Source organism: Panthera leo, chromosome A2 (assembly GCF_018350215.1).
Source record: "Panthera leo isolate Ple1 chromosome A2, P.leo_Ple1_pat1.1, whole genome shotgun sequence".
NCBI classification, from domain to species: domain Eukaryota; kingdom Metazoa; phylum Chordata; class Mammalia; order Carnivora; family Felidae; genus Panthera; species Panthera leo.
Window position 1 is genome coordinate 125,402,025 of NC_056680.1, and position 24,238 is coordinate 125,426,262.

The 24,238-nt window shown below is 38.3% G+C and overlaps 1 protein-coding gene across 4 annotated transcripts in view; it reads right to left on the reverse strand.

Moving 5' to 3' along the window:
- Positions 1–24,238, reverse strand: part of KIAA0895 (KIAA0895 ortholog) — a 76,156-nt gene that overhangs the window by 51,118 nt on the left and 800 nt on the right. For 2 of the 4 annotated variants that reach the window (XM_042922095.1, XM_042922116.1), the window contains exon 2: positions 17,814–17,883. In XM_042922095.1, the coding sequence (XP_042778029.1) occupies positions 17,814–17,883 (70 nt within the window). Of the gene's footprint in view, positions 1–8,716; positions 9,054–17,813; positions 17,884–24,238 lie in introns of those variants that run through there. The other 2 variants (XM_042922105.1, XM_042922127.1) reach the window with 2 other exon arrangements.

The following is a 24,238-nucleotide window of genomic DNA, read 5'->3' on the forward strand; positions in this document are numbered from 1 at the left end:
ACATGTACAGAGACATGGCAATCTGAATCACTGATGTACTAAGATAGGTACCAGAACCGTGTTTTATTCATCTCTTCCTTTCCAACATCTGGCATGGATCTGGTAGACATTGTTAGTGCACGCTGTATAAATGAATGAACGAATGAATGGCACGACCCTAAACAGGTCATCTCCAACCATTCTAGATAAACAGATATTTGTAGTTCTGGGACCATTCTACAGTTCTATGAAGTCACTGCAGAAGTGGAAATATAACAGGGAAACCAGTGGTTCTCAACCAGAGGCAATTTTGCTCCCCAGGGGGCATATGGCAGTGTCTGGAGACATTTTGGTTGTCACAACAAGGGAGTGGTGCTACTGGCATCTTCTGGGTAGAGGCCAAGAATGATGCTAAATATCCTTCAATGCATCGCACAGCCTCCTACAACAAAAATATCCATTCTAAAATAGTGCTGTGGTAGAGAAACCCTGCCCTAAATGTAAGTTTTTAAAGCTTAGAAGTCATAGAGTTTAGGGTAAAGATTTGGTAAAATACCAGGTCAAAAACAGGTAATAATCCAAATACGTAAGGTAATAGTCCCTCTAGTTAACATTTTCTAGGCCAATATGTGAAATTTGAATTCTGGTGTCTTAAAGACAAAAGCAAAAATATGCAGAGGCTAAATGTCTATTCTATGCACAAGATGAGAAGTAGGAGCTAGATACAGGGTCATGTTGAAGGTTGATTACACAAAGAAGCCATTCAATAAATGGAAAAAAACAGCCAAAAATAAACAGAACAAACACAACTTTCATTACAGGCAGGTAGGTCTCAGTCCCTCAGGGGTTTCAGACTTAAATGTTGCCAACCGATAGTCCAAACTGGGCAGGCTTGGCAAACATAGGCTAAGGAACACCAGAGCACAGGCTGTAGCCCAAATGCCCATGAACAATGTCAGTTTCCCTAAAAAGACATCACAAGTTTATGAGACAAGAGGTGATTAGGAAAGGAAGAATGAAATGGACACTAAAAGAAAAGAAAAAAAGAGAAAAAAACCTGCAATAAGAATAAGGGTATCACAAACAGAAAAGTCAGGTGAGAAGTAGGCACAGCCAGGAAGGTAAAGGGAGGTAATCAGGTTCTTTTTTCTTTTGGTCTTCATAATAAAAGGGGAGAAAGTTACATCAAATTAAAATCAGTGAATAAAACTATTCTAAATAATTCCCAATTTTGATGGTTTATTACAAGTGTGTTGTGTTGAATATATTTGTTTAAAAATGAATTCAGTTTAAAAATGCTTTCTTTGGTTCCTAAAACATAATAGCTATACGACTACAGAGCTGAACTCAGAGTTCTTTTGTTTTGTCATAAGGCATCAGTGATCACTAAATACAGAATTTTGTGGGGGCGCCTGGGTGGCTCAGTCGGTTGAGCATCCAACTTCAGCTCAGGTCATGATCTCAAGGTTCAAGCCCTGCATCGGGCTCTGTGCTGACAGCTCGGAGCCTGGAGCCTGCTTTGGATTCTGTGTCCCCTCCCCCCACCGCCACCCCCACCCCTGCTTGTGCTGTTTTTCAACAGAGAACAATGAATAAACATTAAAAAAATTTTTTTTAAATAAATTCAGAATTTTGTTCCACCTCAAACAATCTATCACTTCAGGATTCTTAACGAAAGTCCTAAACCATCTGCCAAAAACACTCAATGGGAGGTGACAGAGTGTGTAGGACAGAACCCTTTCCACCAGGAGTTGTAGCATTTCGGTTCACTTGCTAATTATCTACCTGAGAGGATTAGCCCCAGTACTTTTTAAGCTCCATCTGCTGATGAGTAGGGTTTGGGAGTGCCAATAGTGTATTTAATAAAACGCCAATCATGCCAAATGCTGATATCCCATGAAGTTCATAAAAGCGGGGGTGATCAAATAACTCATGATGAATATAAATTAAGTCCTCAGAATCACACTGATCTTATTTGAGTTGTATTAAAGTGTACTACTATGAGAGACCCTAAAGTACTGTTTTTTTAATTTTAAATATTATTGCTTACTTAAAAAATTACTTTTACACATGCATAAAAACATCATAAAAGGCCAGTAAGATTTCATCTTCTCCTTCTTTTCCCTGAAAAATTAAACTTTTTTTTTCAATATATCAAGTTTATTGTCAAATTGGTTTCCATGCAACACCCAGTGCTCATCCCAAAAGGTGCCCTCCTCAATACCCATCCCCCACCCTCCCCTCCCTCCCACCCCCCATCAACCCTCAGTTTGTTCTCAGTTTTTAAGAGTCTCTTGTGCTTTGGCTCTCTTCCACTCTAACCTCTTTTTTTTTCCTTCCCCTCCCCCATGGGTTTCTGTTAAGTTTCTCAGGATCCACATAAGAGTGAAACCATATGGTATCTGTCTTTCTCTGTATGGCTTATTTCACTTAGCATAACACTCTCCAGTTCCATCCATGTTGCTACAAAGGGCCATTATTTCATTCTTTCTCATTGCCATGTAGTACTCCGTTGTGTATATAAACCACAATTTCTTTATTCACTCATCAGTTGATGGACATTTAGGCTCTTTCCATAATTTGGCTTTGTTGAAAGTGCTGCTATAAACATTGGGGTACAAGTGCCCCTATGCATCAGTACTCCTGTATCTCTTGGGTAAATTCCTAGCAGTGCTATTGTTGGGTCATAGGGTAGGTCTATTTTTAATGAAAAATTAAACTTTAAAAATAGTTTTTAATGTTTACTTATTTTTGAGAGACAGAGAGAGAGAGAGAGAGAGAGAGACAGACAGACAGACAGTGTGTGAGCAGGGGAGGGGCCGAGAGAGAGGGAGACAGAGAATCTGAAGCAGGCTCCAGGCTCTAAGCTGTCAGCACAGGGTCCGAGGCAGGGCTTGAACTCACAGACCGTTGAGATCATGACCTGAGCCGAAGTCAGCCACCTAACCCACTGAGCCACCCAGGCACCCCTGAAAAATCAAACTTTTAAAAAGCATACACAGGCTTCTTTGGGGGAAGTGTACTCATTTTCCCTCAGAAAATGAGGCAATCAGTCCTACTTTCTCATATTAAAAGTCACTATGTAATGTGACATTTTAGCCATCAGCAATCTTCTTCACTAGAACTTTAGAGTAAACAAAAATAATTTGTTGCTCAAAGAAATCATTCATACCAACCTGATTACCCATATTGAGGGGGGAAAAAAGGAAATAATAATACATTAAAATTGATACTCAGTATATTCACCTACTTGTGAATATACTGAAATTACCAACACAATGAAAGCTTAATTTGTTTCTAGAACAGGTGAAAAGGATACCAGGATTCCTGGCTTCCATCCTCAGCTCTTTCAATCACCTCTCTGTAATATTAGCCTAATCATTAAGCCCATCAGTGCCTCATGTTCCTCATCTAAAGGAAAGAGAGAGGGACTCACTATGTTTTTCATGACTGTGAAGAGGTGAGGTTTCACAGTAATTATGAGATTCCCCAGCTGAAAGGAAGATTAGATCACCAGAAACAATGGCTGGTGGAAAATACCATTCAACGAATTTTGACTCAGAAAATGGCAATTTCATACAGTTCACTAGAATTTATGAAACCTAAGAATATGGGATAATCTTACATAATAAGACAATAGATTGATTACAAACAGAAGAAAAGGCAAAACAAAACAATATAGTCCCCAAACAAGATAAACACTTTATCAAGTAGTTGTTCATCACTTAAATGATATAATATCAAGAATAGGAAAAAATGAATAAATTATGGTAACCTGTATAACAGAACACTACATTGCAATGAAAAAGCAGCTAAGGGTGCAAGCAACAATACAGTGCATCTCACAGGCAATACTGTGCAAATGAAGCCAGATCAAAAGAGTACATACAGTATAATTCCATTTTTACATAGTTCAGAAACAGGCAAATCTAATTTATGGTGTTAGAAGTCAGAATAGTGGTTACCACTGAGGGATGGGTTATAACCTAGGAAGAGGCTATCTTCTTCTGGGCAGTGGTTACATATACACAAATTTATTGGGTTACACACTTAAGACTTGTGCACTTTACTGAATGTAAGTTACACCTTAATCTTTTTGCGGGGAGGGGGAAAGAGATACAGGGAGAGACAAAATGCCAAGCAGGCTCTCTGCTGCCAGGGCAGAGCCCGACGCAGAGCTCAAACTCACGAACTGTGAGATCATGACCTGAGCAGAGATCAAGAGTTGGACGCTCAACCAACTGAGCCACCCAGGAGCCCCACACCTTAATCTTTTAAGATCTGTGAAAACATCAGTATCTTTGAAGACATACTTATTGCCCAATTTGCCTTATAACAGATAATCTACTATTTTTAACATCTCTGAATTCAACAGAACCCCATATAGTTTCTCAACTGTAAGTTAAAAAAGGAGATGAAAAGGCACTGCTCATGTCATTCAGGAACTGAGAAAATTGACTTTACTTCAGGATTCCCAAAAATGTCACAATCCCAGTTAGGAGTACTTCAGTGTTACTCAACTAGTAACAATGATTCTTTATAATGTGATGCTGTTGTTCTTTGGTCAGGAATTGTGTGTTATTATTTTAGTTAGAAATATGCAGGGTATTCTATAATGCCAGAAAATGGTGGTTGTGGTAAAAGAAACCGTTTTAAAAACCATCTGAAACAACAGTGAATGTGCTAGAAAACAAAGTTCCCCATGGTTTTCCCCTTAGGATGAAGACAAAACTCCTGACCGTGGCATATGATGTCACTTACCGTCAGGTCACCCTGCCTCTCTTGCCTCCTTGCACAATGTCGCCCTTACTCAGTCCACTCTAGCTTCCTTTCATTCTGTCAATCCCTCACACTCACCAGCCTCTCTTCAGACACAACACCTCTTCATACACTGTCCCCTATGTTTGGAGAGTGCTTCTTCCCATCAGACTAATTCCCACTCATCCTTTAGTTCAAATACCACTTGTTCCGGAAACCTCCCCTGGAAGGTTCTTTGAAGCACCTGTCACAGTTGTAGTTTTACATTTGTTTGTATGAAGGACTCCTCCAATACTGAAATTGTAAGTCCCATTATGGCAAACATCTGTGTTTGTTTTTGCTCATTCACTGACTTGCTCATGAAAGGATGGCCTGAGAGGTAACCAGTATTTGAGAGGAAAGGAAAGGATACCGGATTTGAATGCCTGAAGGTTGAGGGGAAAAAAATCATACCAGGATCACATGAAAAAAATGAAACAACCAGTGATGTGGAAGACAAGTTTTAAAAAAAAATTTTTTTTTTTAACATTTATTTTTGAGACACAGAGAGAGAGCACGAACAGGGGAGGGTCAGAGAAAGAGGGAGACACAGAATCCGAAACAGGCTCCAGGCTCTGAGCTGTCAGCACAGAGCCTGACACGGGGCTCAAACCCACGGACCGCGAGATCATGACCTGAGCCGAAGTTGGGACGCTTAACCGACTGAGCCACCCAGGCACCCCTGTGGAAGACAAGTTTTAATGGCAGATGCCTAATGCTATAGGACAAACAGGAGCTATGCGCCTAAGTGTATCCATATCAGATGGCCAAACACTGGCCTTAAGAAAACTTTTGTCTCCAGTATTTTTAAACACTCACTTTTGTTAGAAAGGAGCTTCATTTCCAGATGACTCAATCACTTCTTTTATACCATACAAAATATGGGCAGTAGGAAATCATATATTAACATACTCTTATAAGGCTTCTTACAGTTTCCTGTCACTCACTGAATGGGCTAGATGTCTTCTACTTTGAAAACAATTTTATAGTCAAGTGAAATACAATCTTTCCAGGCAAAAATTATTTACAGATTTGCCTGTGATAATAGCTTAAAAAATATCTTGACTCAACTATCAGATAATGCACCACTGATGTTAAATGAGATCTTCATGTTGAACTCTGTGGCTTAAATCAACATATAGTCACTGTAATAGTGTTCTGCCTTTCCTAGTGGTTGAAAACATGGGCTTTGGAATGAAGCTTCTCCAGTTTGAATCTTGGCTGCTTATTAGTTGTGACCTTGACCAAGTGAACTTCTTTGTGCTGTAGTTTCCATTTCTGTAAATGGGATAATAATACACATTTCACAGTATTCGTGTGAAGATTGAAAATGGTAATATCTATGAAGTACTAAGAACAGTGCCAACCTGTAGTAAGCAGCCTGTGTTAACTATCGGTATTGTTATTAAATTCAATATTATATTCAGCTCCTACAGAAATACTCCATGGAATAATGTAAATGGGAAAATATTTAGAATCATTAAATTTGGATTTCCAAGGTAAATTTAACAGTAATTACTTCTATATTCTAGAATCGACATTTTAGTGGCTTTAGTATAATAAACTATCTTTAAAAAGCTGTAAGTAGGCAAAAAAAAAACCCGTTTTCTGATTTGATTCCATTTCAAACAGCATACACAGCTTTCTTATTTTGTTCCTCCAGTCGGCAGCTCTATCAGAATGTTATATTTAATTATATTAAGTCATGACTAATAAGTCAAAAGTGAGATATCATATAGGAAGCGATTTCAGAAATATTTAAGTAATTGCTTCCATCCTGAGATTAAAAACCACCAGAAGAAGATGGCTTCTTAGGTATCAACAAGTACTGAGAGGGCAGCAAGGGAAAAGGGGGTCATGTTTTCAGCTACATTCTCTTCATAAAGTTTCTAGTTGTCCCAGTTGGGCTTTCTGGTATGTTAGTGAAAATGTTTGCATTAGGGTTCTGGAACTATTGTTTTAACTAGTCAAGTACCATATAAAAACTATTTTGAGAGGCACCTGAGTAACTCAGTTAAGCGTCAGATTTTGGCTCAGGTCATGATCTTGCAATTTGTGAGTTCGAGCCCTGCGTTGAGCTCTGCACTGGTGGTGTGCAGCCTGCTTGGGATTCTCTCTCTCCCTCTCTCTCTCTCCCGCCCCCTTCCCCACTTGTGCACTCTCTCTCTCAAAATAAATAAGCTTTAAAAAAATTTAAAAAAAAACTATTTTGAAAAATAACCCGATCAATTATTTCTAAAGGGGCTGTAAATTTGATGCTCTACTTCTCAAATGGCTGTTTTAATTCTTACTGAACTATAGAAATTCACTGCAGAACAATCTATCTCAGGGTATGCAACATGTACAGTTGGATTGATTTCTGCCACTAAATCACAGAAAGGGAGTTGAGGCAAGAGGAATCAGTCTACTATTTCTTAAAGTATCTCTCCTCAAACTTCCAACTCTGCACAGTGAAAAGCAGGAGATCCACTTAGTTGGATCTAAGTGGTATTCTGACTGAATACCCACTTTCTAATACTAATATCATAATGGTATTCTCTCTCTACAATGATTGTTTTGCTTTGGGGAAATTATCATAACTGATATTATTTCTCAATCAGTATCTAATAACCCTCACTTTGACAAAATCAAACTGTATTTTTCTGCAAGGCAGTGATTTTCAATGGGAAAGGGGGGGGGTAATTTTGCCCTCCAGGGAACACTTGACAATGTCTGATGGCATTTTTGGTTGTCACAACTGTGTGTGTGGGCGAGGGAGGGTATCTAGTACCTGCTCCCAAAAAGAAGGTATGGTATTTTTAAGTAACTTTCAAATTTTTCACTGTATTTTAAGGTGAAAAAATAGTATCTGCATCAAATTACATTTAAAAAACTAATGCCAATTTAAGTTGCTTCCTGTAACTCTTACGCTTCCTGTCAACACAAATAACAATGAGATAAAGTACAAAATCAGCTCCATATTTTATAACATGAATCATGAAATAAAACAGCATAAAATTAAGACCACAAGTATTTTCACTGGAAAAGAATTCAGTTTTAGAATTTAAAAACTAGTCTAAACTCTAAAACTTTAGAATTTAAAAATAGTCTGTTTGGTACTGCAGTGCCTGAAACTAAAAAATTCTGGCCTTGACACTAGTTTGCAGATTAAGCATTTCCCTTTACTGTTGTTCGTCATGATACTGGACTACCAAAAACCCTGTCTGGCAGAAATGTTACAGAGAATTAAAGGCAGAATAATGTCCTAGGGAACTCTTCTAATACGTAAGCTAATATTTAAATGATTAACATCAATACCTATTTTTTAAATAATATAAAAGGCAAGTAAATTTTCTGACCTGGGGTCTGAACACCCATTTCTTCTGCTTAGAATCATACATACCATAAAGTGACCTATTAATAGTATTAACCCAAAACGTTCTGACTTAAAAATAAAAGCACAGAGAAAAAAAAAAAACAAAAAACAGAGAGAAATAAACACTGTATAAATACTCATATACTGGAATGTGTTCTTTTGCTTAGCTCTGATTTTTCTGAACATTCTAGAAAATTAGATGCCAGTACAGTATAATACCTAACTACATAGCTAATATGCTTTGAAATGGCTTATTTACAGCGCACATTTGTAGGATGAGTAATCTGTTGATTATGATTCACTTCCCTAGATTCCATGGCACGTGCTTACTGATAATAAGCGACAAAAGGAAAAGGGACCGTTTTTCTGTCTTCCCTCCGCGAATTTTCCTGAGCACCTCCTGCGCGCCACGCACTTGTTCCGGGCGCCGGGTTGAGCGCCCCGGCCGCGCGCGGAGCCCACTCAAGCCGTTTCCTCGGCCTCCGGGGCGACTGGGGCCCCGAGTCGCCTCACACCCGTCGCCAGGAGCCGGGAGGACAGTGTCCGCCCCCGCCAGCACAGGGGCCAGCCCTTCCGGGCACTCACCCGTCACGCGAATGGACTCCAGCATCGTCCCGCCGAGGCCGCGGGCGGCTGGCTGGCTCCAGGGGCGCGGGGGGCGAGGGCCGGCGAGAACCGGCCGGACTGCCTCTAGCCTCGGGCCGGGACCTCAGAGGAGGGGTCGCGGCGGCAGGCTGCTCTCCGCGTCCTGGGGCAGGATAAAGCGGACAAGGACGGACGAAGACGTGCGCACCAGGCTGTGAGAAGCGCTCCCTGCAGACCGCAGGTGCTGGAAGGTACACACAGCGGCTCTACAAGGGGCAGCTGCGCTAAGAACCCACCGCCGTGACGTTGCCGCTCCCCCGTTGCTAGGAAACGCTCCGCGCCGCGGCGTACGCTGCGCTTCACAGAGCTTGCCCGCCACTTGGGGCGCTGGCGCAACGGCGGCCGAGTTCGCAAGAAGAAAGAGGAGGGAAGGAAACTACAACCCCCGGCGAGCACTGCGCAGGCCCGTGGCCCCGGAGATTTGTGGGCTAAGCCCCAGGACAGACTTGGTTCTTCGGCTGCTGGTGTACGTGCATTTTGTCTGATTATTCTTGTAGACAAGACGTTTGTGCCCTGTTCAAGAGGGCTTAATGCTGCGGTAGCTTCACAACTGAGAGGCGGTGTAATATGACAGCCCAGCTGTGTATTGCAAAGCCAGTCTTCTCCGCCCTTTAGTTAAAAGGTTCGGAAAAGCTAAAACAACTTTAGATTGAACGGTGTTCAGTACTGATTTGCGGAAGCTCAAATACATTTCCAAGTTGAATATCCAAGAATAATGTCCTTAATACTAAAAATACAAATTTTAATTTATGATTGTGCAATTGATACGGCTGGATGTTGTCCTTCGCTTTGTTATTTCTTGGGAAATGTAGAGAGTACACCATTGAACATTTTTTGAGAGCCTGATGTGTGCAAGGTTCTGACGCAGGCCTGGAGGACATAAGGTAAATGACATAGGTCTCACAGAGCTTACAGTCTAGGAGGAGCTCATAGGATAGTGTTGGCACTTTCAAATTTCTGAGCCACATTTTCTCTTCACCCTTTCTCAAGGTTGAGTCAGGACACAAGTAGCTGACATGTGTTTTCAAACCCAGGAACAAAAGAAAAGTTATGTTAACATCATAATCTAGAAATAACAGAGAACGTGTGAGAATTTGTATCTTTTTTAGCAATTAGGAGTGAACAGTGGACATTTGAACTATCACAAGTAGTAGATAACCTCACATTATATTGTTTGAAAATCCTGTGAATACTATCTTCAAAATATATCTGGAATCCAGTCATTTCTCATTATAACCCCTGCCACCATTCTGGTTCAAGCCACCACCATCTCTTGTTGGATTATAGCCATAACTATAAATGATCTCAGTTATTTCCACCCTTGCCCTCTTCAGTGGCCAGTGTGGTCCCGTTAAAAAGTCAGATGCCACTACTCTGTGCAAAACACTTCAATGGCTTCCTTTCTTTCCTATGAGGTCCTTTATGACCTAGCCTTCCGTCATCTCTTTGATCTCATGTCCCACCACACTCCGTCTTGGTCTTGTCCAGACATGCTGACCTCCTTGATATTTCTCAACTATGCCAAACACTCTTTCACCTCAAGACTTATGTAACTTGGGATTTCCCCTGCCTGGAATGCTCTTTCCCCAAACAGCCAAAGGACTAGCTCCTTCACCTCCTTCAGGACTTAATCCAAATGTCACTTCTCGGTGAGGCCTTTCCTGGCCACTCAATTTAAAATCCCACTTCCTTCTCAGATTTTCTACCGTACTTCTCTGCTATATTTTTTTCCCTTTAGTACCAAACACTAACTTATTGCATAGTTTACTGATTTATCTCCATTGTCTGTCTCCACCCCTAGAATAAAATTTCCATAAATTCAGTGATTTTTGCTACCTCACTGCTATATTCCTGGCATCTAGAATAGTACCTGGTACACAATAGATACTCAATAAATATCTGTGAATCAATGAATAAGTAGATAATAGAAAGTATGTATTTTCAATGATAACTCAAAGAAAATAGAATGATATAAAACAGGCATCTGGATAAAGAATACATTTTCAGGGGTGCCTGGGTGGGTCAGTTGGTTAAGTGACTGACTCTTGATTTTGGCTCAGGTCAAGATTTCACAGGTTGTTAGACCAAGCCCCACATTGGGTTCTATGCTGACAGTGCAGAGCCTATTTGGGATTCTTTCTCTCCCTCTCTCTGTGCCTCTACCCCCCACCCCCCACCCCCAAAAATAACTAAACATTAAAAAAAAAAAAGAATGAATCTTCAGTTTAAAGCACTTGAAACAGTTTTGAGCAATGACTCCTTGCATTCACAAGGGCAGTTATTCTTTCAACATATGTCCCAAGGAAAAAGCCTATAAATGAACCTTAAAAACCTGAATTCCTTATGTACCTAAAACTCTGACACATGCTTTCCAAGTTTGCTATAAAATGTATCTATTAAAGTCACTGCAATTTAAGAACTAATTTCTCAGAAACATAAAGACTCCTAAAAGATGTTTCCAAGTCACATATTCAGCATCTACATAAAGAATTTACTCTGAATGCTTTTACTAAAGCATGCTTAATCATATTGTCCATATCCATTATATTTTGAAGAAATCAAGATATGTTATTTTATTCATTCTACAGGTATTTATTTATACATAAAGCATTGAGCTTAGTGCTTTTAGACTACATTATAAAACATGATACTTATCCTCAAGAAACTTACTGACTAGTTAGGAAAGGGTTTACACACACACACACACACACACACACACACACACACACACACAAAGTTAGAAAAGGATGTACACTAAATGTATACCTCCCTCTTTAACATTCCATTGAACTTAAGCATTCCCCAAATAAACAATTTGATGATGCTCCTGTAGTTCGCACACCTAGAACATTATTTCATTCTTTACTTTTAAAATTATTTTTATGTTCACCCTACCAATATTTTCTTGTGGGTAATTTTGATTTCTAAATACTTTTAGTGATAACTGTTATTAAAGGTGCATATCAATTTAATCAAACCATTCTGAAAAGATATTCTTTGTGTACCATTAGGCATTGAAGTCCTCTTGCTAACAAATTTGTGAATACAAAGAGTTTATCTAATTTCTTACAAAACTAGTACTGTTATCAGCTCCTTTTACCATTCCTGCCTATGCAATTATTCATTCTCATCAAGCTTTGTGCATCTGCTTTGTTAATTATTGATTTGTGCTATGCCTGCTTAGTATTTCCATTGGGTACAGCATCTGCAGCTGTCCATTTGGCTGCTTTTGAGTCAGCATTGTTTTTACATATCCGACAGAACAATGAACAATTCCATCTTTCTGAGAAACTTTCTTTATATCCGTTTCTATATAAACCGTTAATATTGAGACAAAAGGATTGATGTGATTATCAGTTACTACTCCATTTTCAAAGCACTGACCGCAAAATAAAGTTAATAATTTATTAAAACTGCCTTTAATAACTTATATTTAAGGATACACTTCCCCTCTTTATAAAGTTTGACTAAACTAAGGTTTTCCAATGTTAGCCAAGGATGTCATTGTAGTTATCCTACCATAACATTATTCTTCATTTTACGTTTATAGTCATTTTTACATACACTACCAATATTATATTGTGGATCATTTTGATCACTATCTTTAATGATGACTTCCATTCAGGTCTTAGATATGAAAATGATGGAAAAATAGCAATTTTGATAGAAATATTATTCTTTTGTGTGTGCTAAGATTTTTGTTATGGAAAAAGCTTATATTTTTCTTATTTAATAGTAACTTTTATTTAACTCAAATGTTAATCTGTATATCCATGTACATGCTACAGAGTAAACTATTCATAATCGATGGAGTTACTGAATAAAAAAAGTCAGCCAAAATATCTCTGTAATAAGAGAGGATCATTTTTGTTTTGGTTTTAGAAAAAAGATCAATACCTTCCTTTTTAGATACTTAGAATACATTTGATCATTTACCTTGAATGGTGGAGCTGTGTAGTAAAGACCAAGAAGAAGGAAAAGAGAGATGGGGACAACTGGAGAAAGCTGCTAATTAATAAGTATTGCAAATGCTAGTGGAAAGACAAATAACTCTATTTCATCTTCTATAGAAAAGGTTCATTTTGGTGAGAGCTGATCAAATATATATTATGCTTGAAACTGAGAAAAGGTTTAATTTCTTAAAAAGTTATCTCAGTAGCTAAAATAAATTAGAACATTCAAATCACATGTATTCACTTAAATTTTATTTTTAATTTTTTAAAAAGAGAGAGAGTGAGAGTGAGTGAGCACAAGCGGGGGAGGGGCAAAGGGAGAGGGAGGAAAGAAGAGAGGATAGAAGGTTTGAAGCAGGCTTTGCACTGTCAGGGCAGAGACCAATGCAAGGCTTGAACTCAGGAACTGTGAGATCATGACCTGAGCCAAAGTTGGACGTTTCACTGATTGAGTCACCCAGGTGCCCCTCACTTAAATTATAGAGGAGACTTCAAAAAGGGGGGAAGAGAAGCTTCTAGAAAATACTTTTGACTTTTATTCCTATTTAAAAAAATTTTTCTTTATGTTTATTTATTTTTGAGAGAGAGAGAGCCAGAGATAAAGACAGAGCATGAGCTGGGGAGGGGCAAAGAGAGGGAGACACAGAATCTGAAGCAGGCTCCAGGCTCTGAGCTGTCAGCACAAACCCCGATGCTGGGCTTGAGATCATGACCTGAGCCCAAGTCTGACACTTAACCGACTAAGCCACCCAGGTGCCCCTTTCCTTCCTGTTTATTGGAAACAATTTATAACATTCTGTGTCACTGAAAATATAGCAGTTGAGGAAAGTTATTCTGCAGCAGTCTGCTTTTATAGGAGAACAGAGCGACTCTAATTGCAACACCCCATCCTTAACAAACATTAACAGAAGCCTCAGGGCAAGCTGTAAATAATGTTCCTTGACTCATAAAAGGAAAAAAAATCCAAAAAATAGTTTCTGTGACTCTAAAAAAAATTTGGGGGGGTGCCTGGGTGGCTCAGTCGGTTAAGCAGTCGACTTCGGCTCAGGTCATAATCTCATGGTTGGTGGGTTCGAGCCCTGCATTGGGCTGTGTGCTGACAGCTCAGAGCCTGGAGCCTGCTTCGGATTCTGTGTCTCCCTCTCTCTCTGTCCCTCCCTTGCTTGCACACACACACACACTCTCTCTCTCTCTCAAAAACAAATAAAACAAACAAACAAAATTTTTTTGAGTGGCACTTGATTGCTTTCAGGATGTCTGTTTTGAGAGAATGGAATGTTTTCAGTATGTCTTTTTCAAGAGAATGAAAAGCCTTAAGTGGGAGACAAATCAAAGAATGCTCTGTGAAACCTCCTCTTCCTTTTCACCTCAATGAAAATAGAAGAGCACAAAAATCCTGAGAAACACTGATTATTTTGATAGGATGTTTTGTTGTTAGTCATTGGGGGAGGAGGGATATTTTTTAAACAGACAAAAAAAATTGCCTATCTTAATTATATTTTGAAAAAAACAAGATGTGCATTAGTTTAATCCTTTCACAGATATTTAAGTGTCTCCCATATACAAGGCAAAAAGATGATGAAAAGAACACAGTACCTACCCTGAGAGAACTTACTCATAGTGCATACATACATATGTGAACATGATGTACATACATCAGCCAGTCTTTGAGCACATACATCAAGGGTGCTGTGGTAAGAGTCTCGGTTCTCTCAGTGGGAGAAACAAACAAGAATCAAATTAACAAATGTGTGACTACAGATATAGATAGGTGCTATGAAGTACAGTAAATCAGGAAAGTATGCTAGATGGTGACTTGTAAGGGGGGTGTCAGGAAAAACCTCTTGAGGAAAAGACTTTTGAGCGGAGATCTGAAGAAGAGTCAGCCATAGTAAATTTGGCAGGGCTGGGGTGAGGTGGGTGGGAGAGACAAGCATTCTAAATGGAGGGACTTGTAAATGCAAAAGCCCTGAGATGGTAATGATCTTGCCATGATCCTGGAACTACATGAAGTTCAGCATGACTGGAGTCCAGCGAGCTGGGGGAAAGTGTTAGAAGAAAAGATCTCAGAAGTAGGCAGGGGCCAGCATAAGGAATTTGGACTTTATTCTCAGTGCAATCAGAAGCCACTGGTTCATTTTAAACAGGGCAGTGACATAATATGGCTTATTTGTTTTTAAAGATTGCACTGATTGTTCTGAGGACAATGGATAAGAGGTTGAGAATGGAAGTGAGAGAACAAGATAGGAGACTTATAGTGGGCCAAATGAGGGTGCTGGTGACTTAGAGTGGAAATGAAAGCAGTACAAAGGGAAAGAAGTAGGAGACCCAGCACATAGAGGAGTTGATCCGCAGGCTGACTTTGTGGGGAGGAGAGGAAGGAGGAATTGAATGTGACTCCTAGGTTTTTGGCTTGAGCAACTGAGTGGATAGTAGTATCATGTATGGAAATGAAGAAAATTAGGGAAAAAACAGGTTTAGTGGGGAATTCTATTTTGGTTAAATTTAATATGCCAGTTAGAAGTCCAAGTCAAGATTGCAAATAGGTGGTTGGATATTAGAGTTCAGAGCTCAGGGAAGAGCTTATGCTAAAGAAATAAATCTGGGAGCGATCAGTATAGGGGCAGCATTTTAAATCAATGGGACTGATGAAATTACCGAAGGAGTGTGTGTAGGCAGATAGGAGAGCTCAAGCTAGAATTTAGAGTTCTTAGTCATCTAGTTGTGGAGCAGAGGAAGAGGATCCAACAAAGGTTTTCTGTTTTTGTTTCTTTTTTCCAAATATACGTATATACACATATATACACGGAGTAATATATACATAACTATACAACATCTGTATATATGTGTGTATACAAGTGTTTTTTCTGACCTTTTTAAGATTAGCTGGCAGACATGATGCCCTTTTACCCTTAAATACTTCAGATTATGTATGTATATATGTAAATAAGTGTGTGGGTGTATGTGTATGTGTGCATGTACAGAGAGAGGGAGAGAGAGAAAGAGAGGGAATGAGAATAAAGCAAATGTAGTAAAATTTTAATATATTAAGAATCTAGTTGAAAGGCATCCTGGAATTCTTCTACTTTTTTCTATGTGTATATGTATAAAACTTTTGAAACTTTAAGTCTGAAATTGTATCAAAATAAAGTGGTGCAAATTGAGTACCACTGTAGAAAATGACCTCACTGTAGGCTGGGTGGGGTCTTTTAAGACATGATATTCAGCTGGCCTCATACAGATATCCAAAGGTATTGTGGGAGCATTTCAGTAGCAGGATCAAGGTGAGAAACAAGGGATGTAGCAGAGTAGGGTTATGTTCAGGAAACAGCAAGTGAGTGAGAGTTTTCTATTTTTTGAGCACTTTCCTTGGCTCTAAACATTAGAAAATTTGATAGGTATTCAAGTGGATAAGAATGAAAGAATTGTGAGAACATGAAACATCCAGTTACTTGGGATAGATTTGAAATGGAACTGACTCAATGCTCAGCAAGCCAAGAATAATAGAAAAAAAATAGAAGGTTAGAAATTGGCAAATTAGATGCAGCAAGAAGGACAAGGGCCCAAGGAAAATGGTATTGAAATGGTTCCCCTTGGGGACTGGCTGGGTAGGGAACAGATAAAACACAAAGGGGGCTAGGCGATGTTTGGGGGAGAGACCTGGAAAGGGCCAATAATAGGTTCTAGAAATCTTAGACTAGTCACAATCTTCTTGTTTCCTCATGTACTATTTTAAGGGGCTGAATTAGGTGATCCCTGCCAGCTCTTATCTTTTTTTAAAACTCCCTTTTCACTAAGCCTCCTTTTAAGCATTGATTAGGCAAAACTACTGAGCAGGGGGCCTCATAGAAAAGGGCAAGGTGGAAGGTCAGGGCTAATACAAAGCATGAGCCGTAACATTTTAAATGTGACCAAAAGCTGGGAAAGGAGAATGGACTGAAGGTTAGGGTTAGGAGGGCTTGCAGGGTTAGCAAGAGTGAGCAGCAGTAGAGAAGAGGTAAAGATTCAAGATTACAATCAGGAGGCCAGCTTTGGGGTTTGAAATCTTAGAGATGGAGCACTTCCAAGTGTTGATTAACATCCATGTGTGGCCATACATGTGACAGATGAGCAGAGGAGAAGAGGACATCAGTATAGTTGGAAGGTCTGAGGAACGGTGAGGTCAGGGTGTAGGAGACTGTAATCACTGAAGGTTCATCAGCAAACATTTCTTGAGGGCCTATTACATGTCAGGCATGAATGGTGCCAAGGAAGACCAGGATGGTGTCCAACTGCAAGAAGCGGGGAAGTGGGAAGTGAAGGTGGATGTCACAAATGCCCAAATGTGTCAATTTGTGAATTAATGAAAGAGTAGAAGAATCATAGTCTAAAAGTAGTATGCGAAGAGAAATTTTGAAGTGTTTGGGAGGTAAAGAAGTTCAGGACAGACATCAATGGAGTACAATGAATCTCCTCGTATCAAATTTAATTTTTGATGTTCAATAGAGAGATTTTGATATTTAAGAAGCATTGGCTTCTACTTTGTAATATTTAATAACTGCTTTTCTTTAATATGCACCATTTAAAAATTTAAATATTGGTTCTCTGAATATAACTTAAAAAGTCTAGGTATGGAAATGTAAAATTATCAATATATAAATTATAATGTGATAAGTACATAAAAGAGTTCTTCCTCTTTATGAAAGATTTGCTATAGTCCTTTAAATATTAATTCTCTTCATATCCTTATTCACCACTTGGAAAAGTAAAAAAGGAGATTAAAGCTGTGTAAATTTTGAGAATAGTCTATTGAGTGAAGAAAATATGTCTGTAGTTACACTGGGTTTTAAAAACAATACAATATGTTCAGAAAGCACAATTTGTTTTCCCTCACTTTGGAATATGAAACATTTTCATTAATTAAATTAGAAAAGAAAAAAAACCTGATACTAAGAACCATTAAAATGTGATGCTAGGGGCCATTAATAGCAGGGTTCGTAACAACTAAAACAGCCCTTTCCAGTAACATGTATAACATCCTTTGATTGTTCTTATTTCTTCATTATAATAAATGTGTAAAAGAAGTGGCCCTTCAGCCAGATAACCTGAAGTAGAGAACTTGACTTTAATCCTTCTTGCCACTGCCTTGTGGTTAGACCTTGGCCTTTTCTCTCCCTGTAAAAATAAGAATATTTACATCATTGTATCATTTGTGAATGAAATGAGAATGTGTGTGAATGTGTTTTGAAATAGTAACTGTAAATATACAATATTTAGAGTGTCTTTATTGAGTAAATGCTTTCAAATTTTTGTGTTTTTAGCCCTCTATCAATTTTATCTGTGACACACATAATATTTCTTTTGTTGAAAAGGATCTTAGAAGGAGCAAATACTCATTTACTTGTATCACCTTCAATCTACAATGCCTTGATTCTATTCTTACATAAATGTAATAAGCCGTGATCTTTACCTAACTAACTTGAGAGGTTGCAGTTTTCACAGGGTAGACACTTCTGATGATTTTTAAAATATTTACATAATTTAGGCCAAACTGTATAGTCTAACTACTAATAATCATGTGATTACAGCATGCATTTCTTTTCCTTACTTCTTTAACTTAATAGTTAAAATGAATTTTTTTATTTAAAGAAAGAAATTCCAAGAGAAAACCATGGTTACTATTTTTCAGGACTTTAGACATAGCTCAAGGGCACATTTAAATCATTATTGTGTCTTTAGTGACCAAAATAAATACATAAACTGAAATGTCAAAAGTATAAACAACTAGCATTTGAAGTCAGGCAGATCTAGTTCAAATTATTAGGTGATGGTCTGATCACTTTGTATCTCAGTTTCCCTATATCTAAAATAGGAATAATAGTTATTTTATACTCAATCATTTAATATCTACTGAACTCATATTCCCAGAAGGTGGTATAAACAAGACATGTCCCTGACACTCCATAGCTTACCCTCTAGTAGGAGAGGCAGATAATAAACATAAATACATAACAAAAATAATTCCACGAAAGTGGTAAATGCAATGGAGAAAATAAGTCAGAGTAATAGGATGGAAAGGGGGGGGGTGAGGCAGAGAGGAAGGGTGTGGCCACCCAATCAGGGAAGTCTTTGAGGAGGTAGTACATTCCAGCTCACACTCATTTAATTAATGAGACAGATATGGGTAGATCTAGAGAAGGAGTTTCTAGGACGTAGAAAGTTCTTGAAAAAGAAAGGAATTTGGTCTTTTTTTTTTTTCCCAACAGAAAAGAACTATGAGGTTAGAGCCTAGTGAAAAAAAGGGAGAGTATTGTGATATTTGTGGATATTAGGAAGGGCAAGCAGAGTCCAGATTATTTAGGGCCTAGTAGATATGATAAAGAATTTGGATATTATTCTATTATTGCAATGGAAGATACAAACTAGCTCTGCATAAGGAATTAACAATGCATAATTTACATTAAAAAATCCCTCTTTATAAATAAATTACTAAAACTAATAAGATATTTGAGTAAATTTGCAATAATCTTTTATGTTCCTACATACCAGTAGTAGTTTAAAAATAGTTAAAAAGATATTATATGTAAAAGTAGCAACGACAACAATACAAAGGAATAAATCAATCAGTTTAAATTTTTGTATGGAAGCACATTATAAACATTTGTGGAGAATATTAAAGTAGGCCTAAATTAATGAAGATCTACCATGTTCACAAATAGAAAGGCTCAATAACACAAAGATGTCAATTCTCTCCAAAATATGTGATAAATTCAGTACAATTCCAATAAAAATCTCAAGAGGATTTTTTAAAAATTGTTTTTCTTTAATGTATTTTTGAGAGGCGGGGTGTGGTACAGAGAGAGAGAGGGAGGCACAGAATCTGAAGCAGGCTCCAGGCTCCAAGTTGTCAGCATAGAACCTGATGTGAGGCTCGCACTTACAAACTGAGAGATCATGACCTGAGCCGAAGTCGGATGCTTAACCGACTAAGCCACCCAGGCGCCCCTCAAGAGGACTTTTTTTTTCTCTTTGTGGAGCTTGACAATCTGATCATAAAATGTATATGTAAAAACAAGGGGCCAAATTAGCCAAATCAATTAGCCAAGCCAAGTTAATTTTTAACTTATCTACCAGATATCAAAACTTACAATTAAGACAGTTTGATATTGGGAGAGAAATAGCCAAACTAGTAGAAGAGAATAAAGTGCTCCAAAATAGACCTACATCTCCATAAAAAGCTGATATATTACAAGAGTGGCATTATAGGTCAGTGGGGAAAGAACGGGCAAATAATTAAGAATGGGCTAAGACTTTTGGTTATCCACATTAAAAAAAAATCAATCTAGATAATTTAAAGGCAAAATGATGAAAACAATACTTTTTAGAAGAAAATATGGGAGAACATCTTTATAACCACAGAGTAGGGAAGGATTTCTTGAGACCAAAAAGCACAAGCCCAAATGAAAATATATATCTAATTACATTAATATTAAACATTTATGTACATCCAAGATATCCTAAAGTGAAAAGATGAGCCGTAAGTGAGGAAAAGATATTAACAAGCCAAAAAGAGTTATTTTTCCAGAAAATACTAAACAAACAACAAAAAACCTATGAATCAAGGCAACAACAGATGTTCGCGAGGATGTGGAGAAAGAGGATCTCTTTTGCACTGCTGGTGGGAATGCAAACTGGTGCAGCCACTCTGGAAAACAGTATGGAGGTTCCTCAAAAGATTAAAAATAGAACTACCCTATGACCCAGGAATTGCACTACTACGTTTTTATCCAAGGGGTATAGGTGTGCTGTTTTGAAGGCGCACATGCACCCCAATGTTTATAGCAGCACTATCAACAATAGCCAAAGTATGGAAAGAGCCCAAATGTCCACTGATGGATGAATGGATAAAGAAGATGTGGTATATATATATATACATGGAGTATTACTCAGCAGTCAAAAAGAATGAAATCTTTCCATTTGCAACTACGTGGATGAAACCAGAGGGTATTATTCTAAGCGAAATTAGTCAGAGAAAGACAAATATCATATGACTTCACTCATATGAGGACTTTAAGATACAAAACAGATGAGCACAAGGGAAGGGAAGCAAAAATAATATAAAAACAAGGAGGGAGACAAAACATTAGAGACTCTTAAATATAGAGAACAAACACAGGGTTGCTGGAGGGGTTGTGGGAGGGGTGATGGGCTAAATGGGTAAGGGGCATCAAGGAATCTACTCCTGAAATCATTGTTGTACCATATGCTAACTAACTTGGATGTAAATTATAAAAAATAAATAAATTATTAGATTAAAAAAATAATCTCTTTACCCAAGGTGGGGGACCTATGAATCAACAAGAAAAAATCAAATAGCTGCATGGCAAAGGACATAGAGTTGAAATTCACAGAAAAGGAAAACTGAAAAGCCAAGAAACACATGAAATAATGGTCAAGATCAGGAGTGATAGGAAAAGTGAATACAGACTAGAATGGCAAAATCTAAAAAGTATCTGACAGTTAGGGAGGCCCTGCAGTAGTAGGCATGCTCATGCACTGCTGACTGAAGTTAAAAATTGTGACAATAATTTTGAACAGTAATTTATTTTTAATATCTGGCAATAATATTGAAACATTTATCGAAATGATCCTCTAATTCCTAGGTATATTACTCTAGATAAAATTTTGCATGTGTATATAAGGAGACATAAAAAATTTATGGCATTGTGGTGCATGGGTGGTTCAGTCAGTTAAGTGTCTGACTCTTGATTTCAGCTCAGGTCATGATCTCATGGTTCATGAGATCAAGCCCTGCATTGGGCTCTGCGCTGAGATTCTCTGTCTCCCTCTCTCTCTGACCTTCCCCAGCTCTCTCTCTCTCAAAAATAAATAAAAATACAACATTAAAAAATATTTATGGCATCATAGAATCTTTGGGATGAAATATTTGAAATGAGCTAAACATCCATTAACAGGATAATGGATACACAAATTGCAAGTATATTCATACAATATAATACAGCAGTGAAAATCAATGAAGTGCAGCTATTACTGACATGAATTTCATAAAAAGGATACTGAGCAGAAAAAAAACAATTGCAGAAAGATATAGTTAAAAAATTTATGTAAAACAATATATTGTTATGGATATATATGTAGATATAATAAAAGTACATACATTTCATGGGAATGAAAAATATTAAAATCAGGATAGTTTTGTCCCTGGGGAGCGAAACGTGAATGGAATTAAGAAGGGACACACAGGAGGGGCGCCTGGGTGGCGCAGTCGGTTAAGCGTCCGACTTCAGCCAGGTCACGATCTCGCGGTCTGTGAGTTCGAGCCCAGCGTCAGGCTCTGGGCTGATGGCTCGGAGCCTGGAGCCTGTTTCTGATTCTGTGTCTCCCTCTCTCTCTGCCCCTCCCCCGTTCATGCTCTGTCTCTCTCTGTCCCAAAAATAAAATAAAATTAAAAAAAAAAAAAAAAAAAAAAAAGAAGGGACACACAGGAGACTTCAAGTATAGGATTATTTATTTCTTTAAGCTAGGTGGTGGGTACATAGTCATCTGTTTTATTCATTACTTTTTTGTAAACTGGAAATATTTTATAACACAAGTTTTAAAAGAAGAAAAGTAATTCTAGCTTATAAACTGAAGAATGAACTACCAGGGGGTAAGAATGGAAAAAAGGTGACATGTCAGGTAACAGTCGCTGTACTCTAGGAAGAGTAGACTTGAGTATCTAGCACAACTTCTGGTAGCTGGTAGGTGTTTAACAAGTTGTAACTATTGTGGTGGTTGCTGTCATCATCAACCGTCATCAGTGTAAAGATTAAAAGAAATGAAGAAAGATAAACTAATATTTGGAGTAGTTATATTGCACTATGTGCTTTATGCATCTTTTTTAGTCTTGACTAGAATCTGGTTATAAAGAATCTAAGCCTCACAGAAGCCAAGGCTGGAAGGCACAAAGACTACGTAAATTTCTAATGACTTCTTTTCCAATGTTGTTTAAACCACACACTCTTCTCCCTCCTCTCCAACACACACACACACACACACACACACACACACACACACACACACACACCCCTTTCCTGTCGAGCAGTGAGAAAAATTCAAACATTTTTACTTTGGAGCATAAGTAGCATATTTGGAGTTAAATATTAATAATTTGATACACTAAACACTTGGGTGGTGTTTATTACAGTATTATTACAGAATACTTTTGGAACTCTCAATTTAATTTTCATCTGATCTTCCTGACAACTCTGAGGAAGGCAGCGCAGTTGATTATTCCTGTTTTACAGATGAGTAAATCAAAATCCAGAGAGGCTAAAGCAGAAGTTACTAACTTGGAAGGGCGCCTGGGTGGCTAAGTCGATTAAGTGCAGGATTTTAGCTCAGGTCATGATCTCATGGTTCATGGGTTCCAGCCCCTGGTTGGGCTTTGTGATGACAGCTCAGAGTTTGGACCCTGCAACGGACTCTGTGTCTCCCTTTCTCTCTGCCCCTCCCCCACTCACACGTGTGCATGCAGGTTCTCTCTCAAAAATAAATAAACATTTAAAATAATTTAAAAAGAGTTGCTAACTTGGTGACCATGAGGTTCACGAAATTCTATGTCAAATACTTTATGATTAAATGGTCATTTTTCTAGGTAGAGGGTCAGCTTTACTTGTATTTTTAAAAGGCCCATTACTTCCCAAAAAGGTTTAAAAAAATACTGGGTTAAATGATTTGCCTAAGATCACATGGTCCTATAGGAGCCAAGACCCCAAGCAATTTCTTCCTACTCTACACTCAGAATTCTTTTTACTGCAACCTATAGCATCAAAATTCAAATCAGAGAGATTATTAGTGAAATACTGTTTGTAATGTCTACTGAATGCTAAGATGGAAGTGTTATTAAATATACCAAAACATCTAACTTGGAAGGAATAGTTTTGGTTTGGTCAGCCTTTAGGCAGTCACTCTGTAAATGACTCCGTAATCTACATGGTGTTGCTTTTCAGCTGAACAAGTCGAGAAGTTGTCTTCACAAGCCCTTGAGCAGACTTGCTAAATAAGAAAGGAATCTGATACAGTAATTATATAACGTATTTTACAATTCTGAGTAATCTGTAAAGATTAATTGTTGAGACACAGTTTGATCTCCTGGTGGAAAGGGTACCATGGGCTGAGAATGGGATTTTCATTTCTCTTGGACAAGAGTTACTTGTCTCAGGGTTTCCTTGCTCTTGGCTGTAAAAGGATTAAGGTGGATGCCTTCTCAATCCTTCCAGCTCTAACACTGTATAAATTTAGATGGAATTTAAAATAGGAAGCTACTGGGTGGCTCAGACGATTGAGATTGAGCATCTGGGTCTTTATTTCTGCTCAGGTCAGATCCCAGGGTCTTAAGGTCCAGCGCCTATGTCTGGCTCTCCATTGAGTATGGAGCCTCAAGATTTCTGTCTCCCTCTGCCCCTCTTCGAGATCATGCCTGCTCTAAAGAAACAAATAGGAAGGCAGACAGGAGTTCTGTGTATGA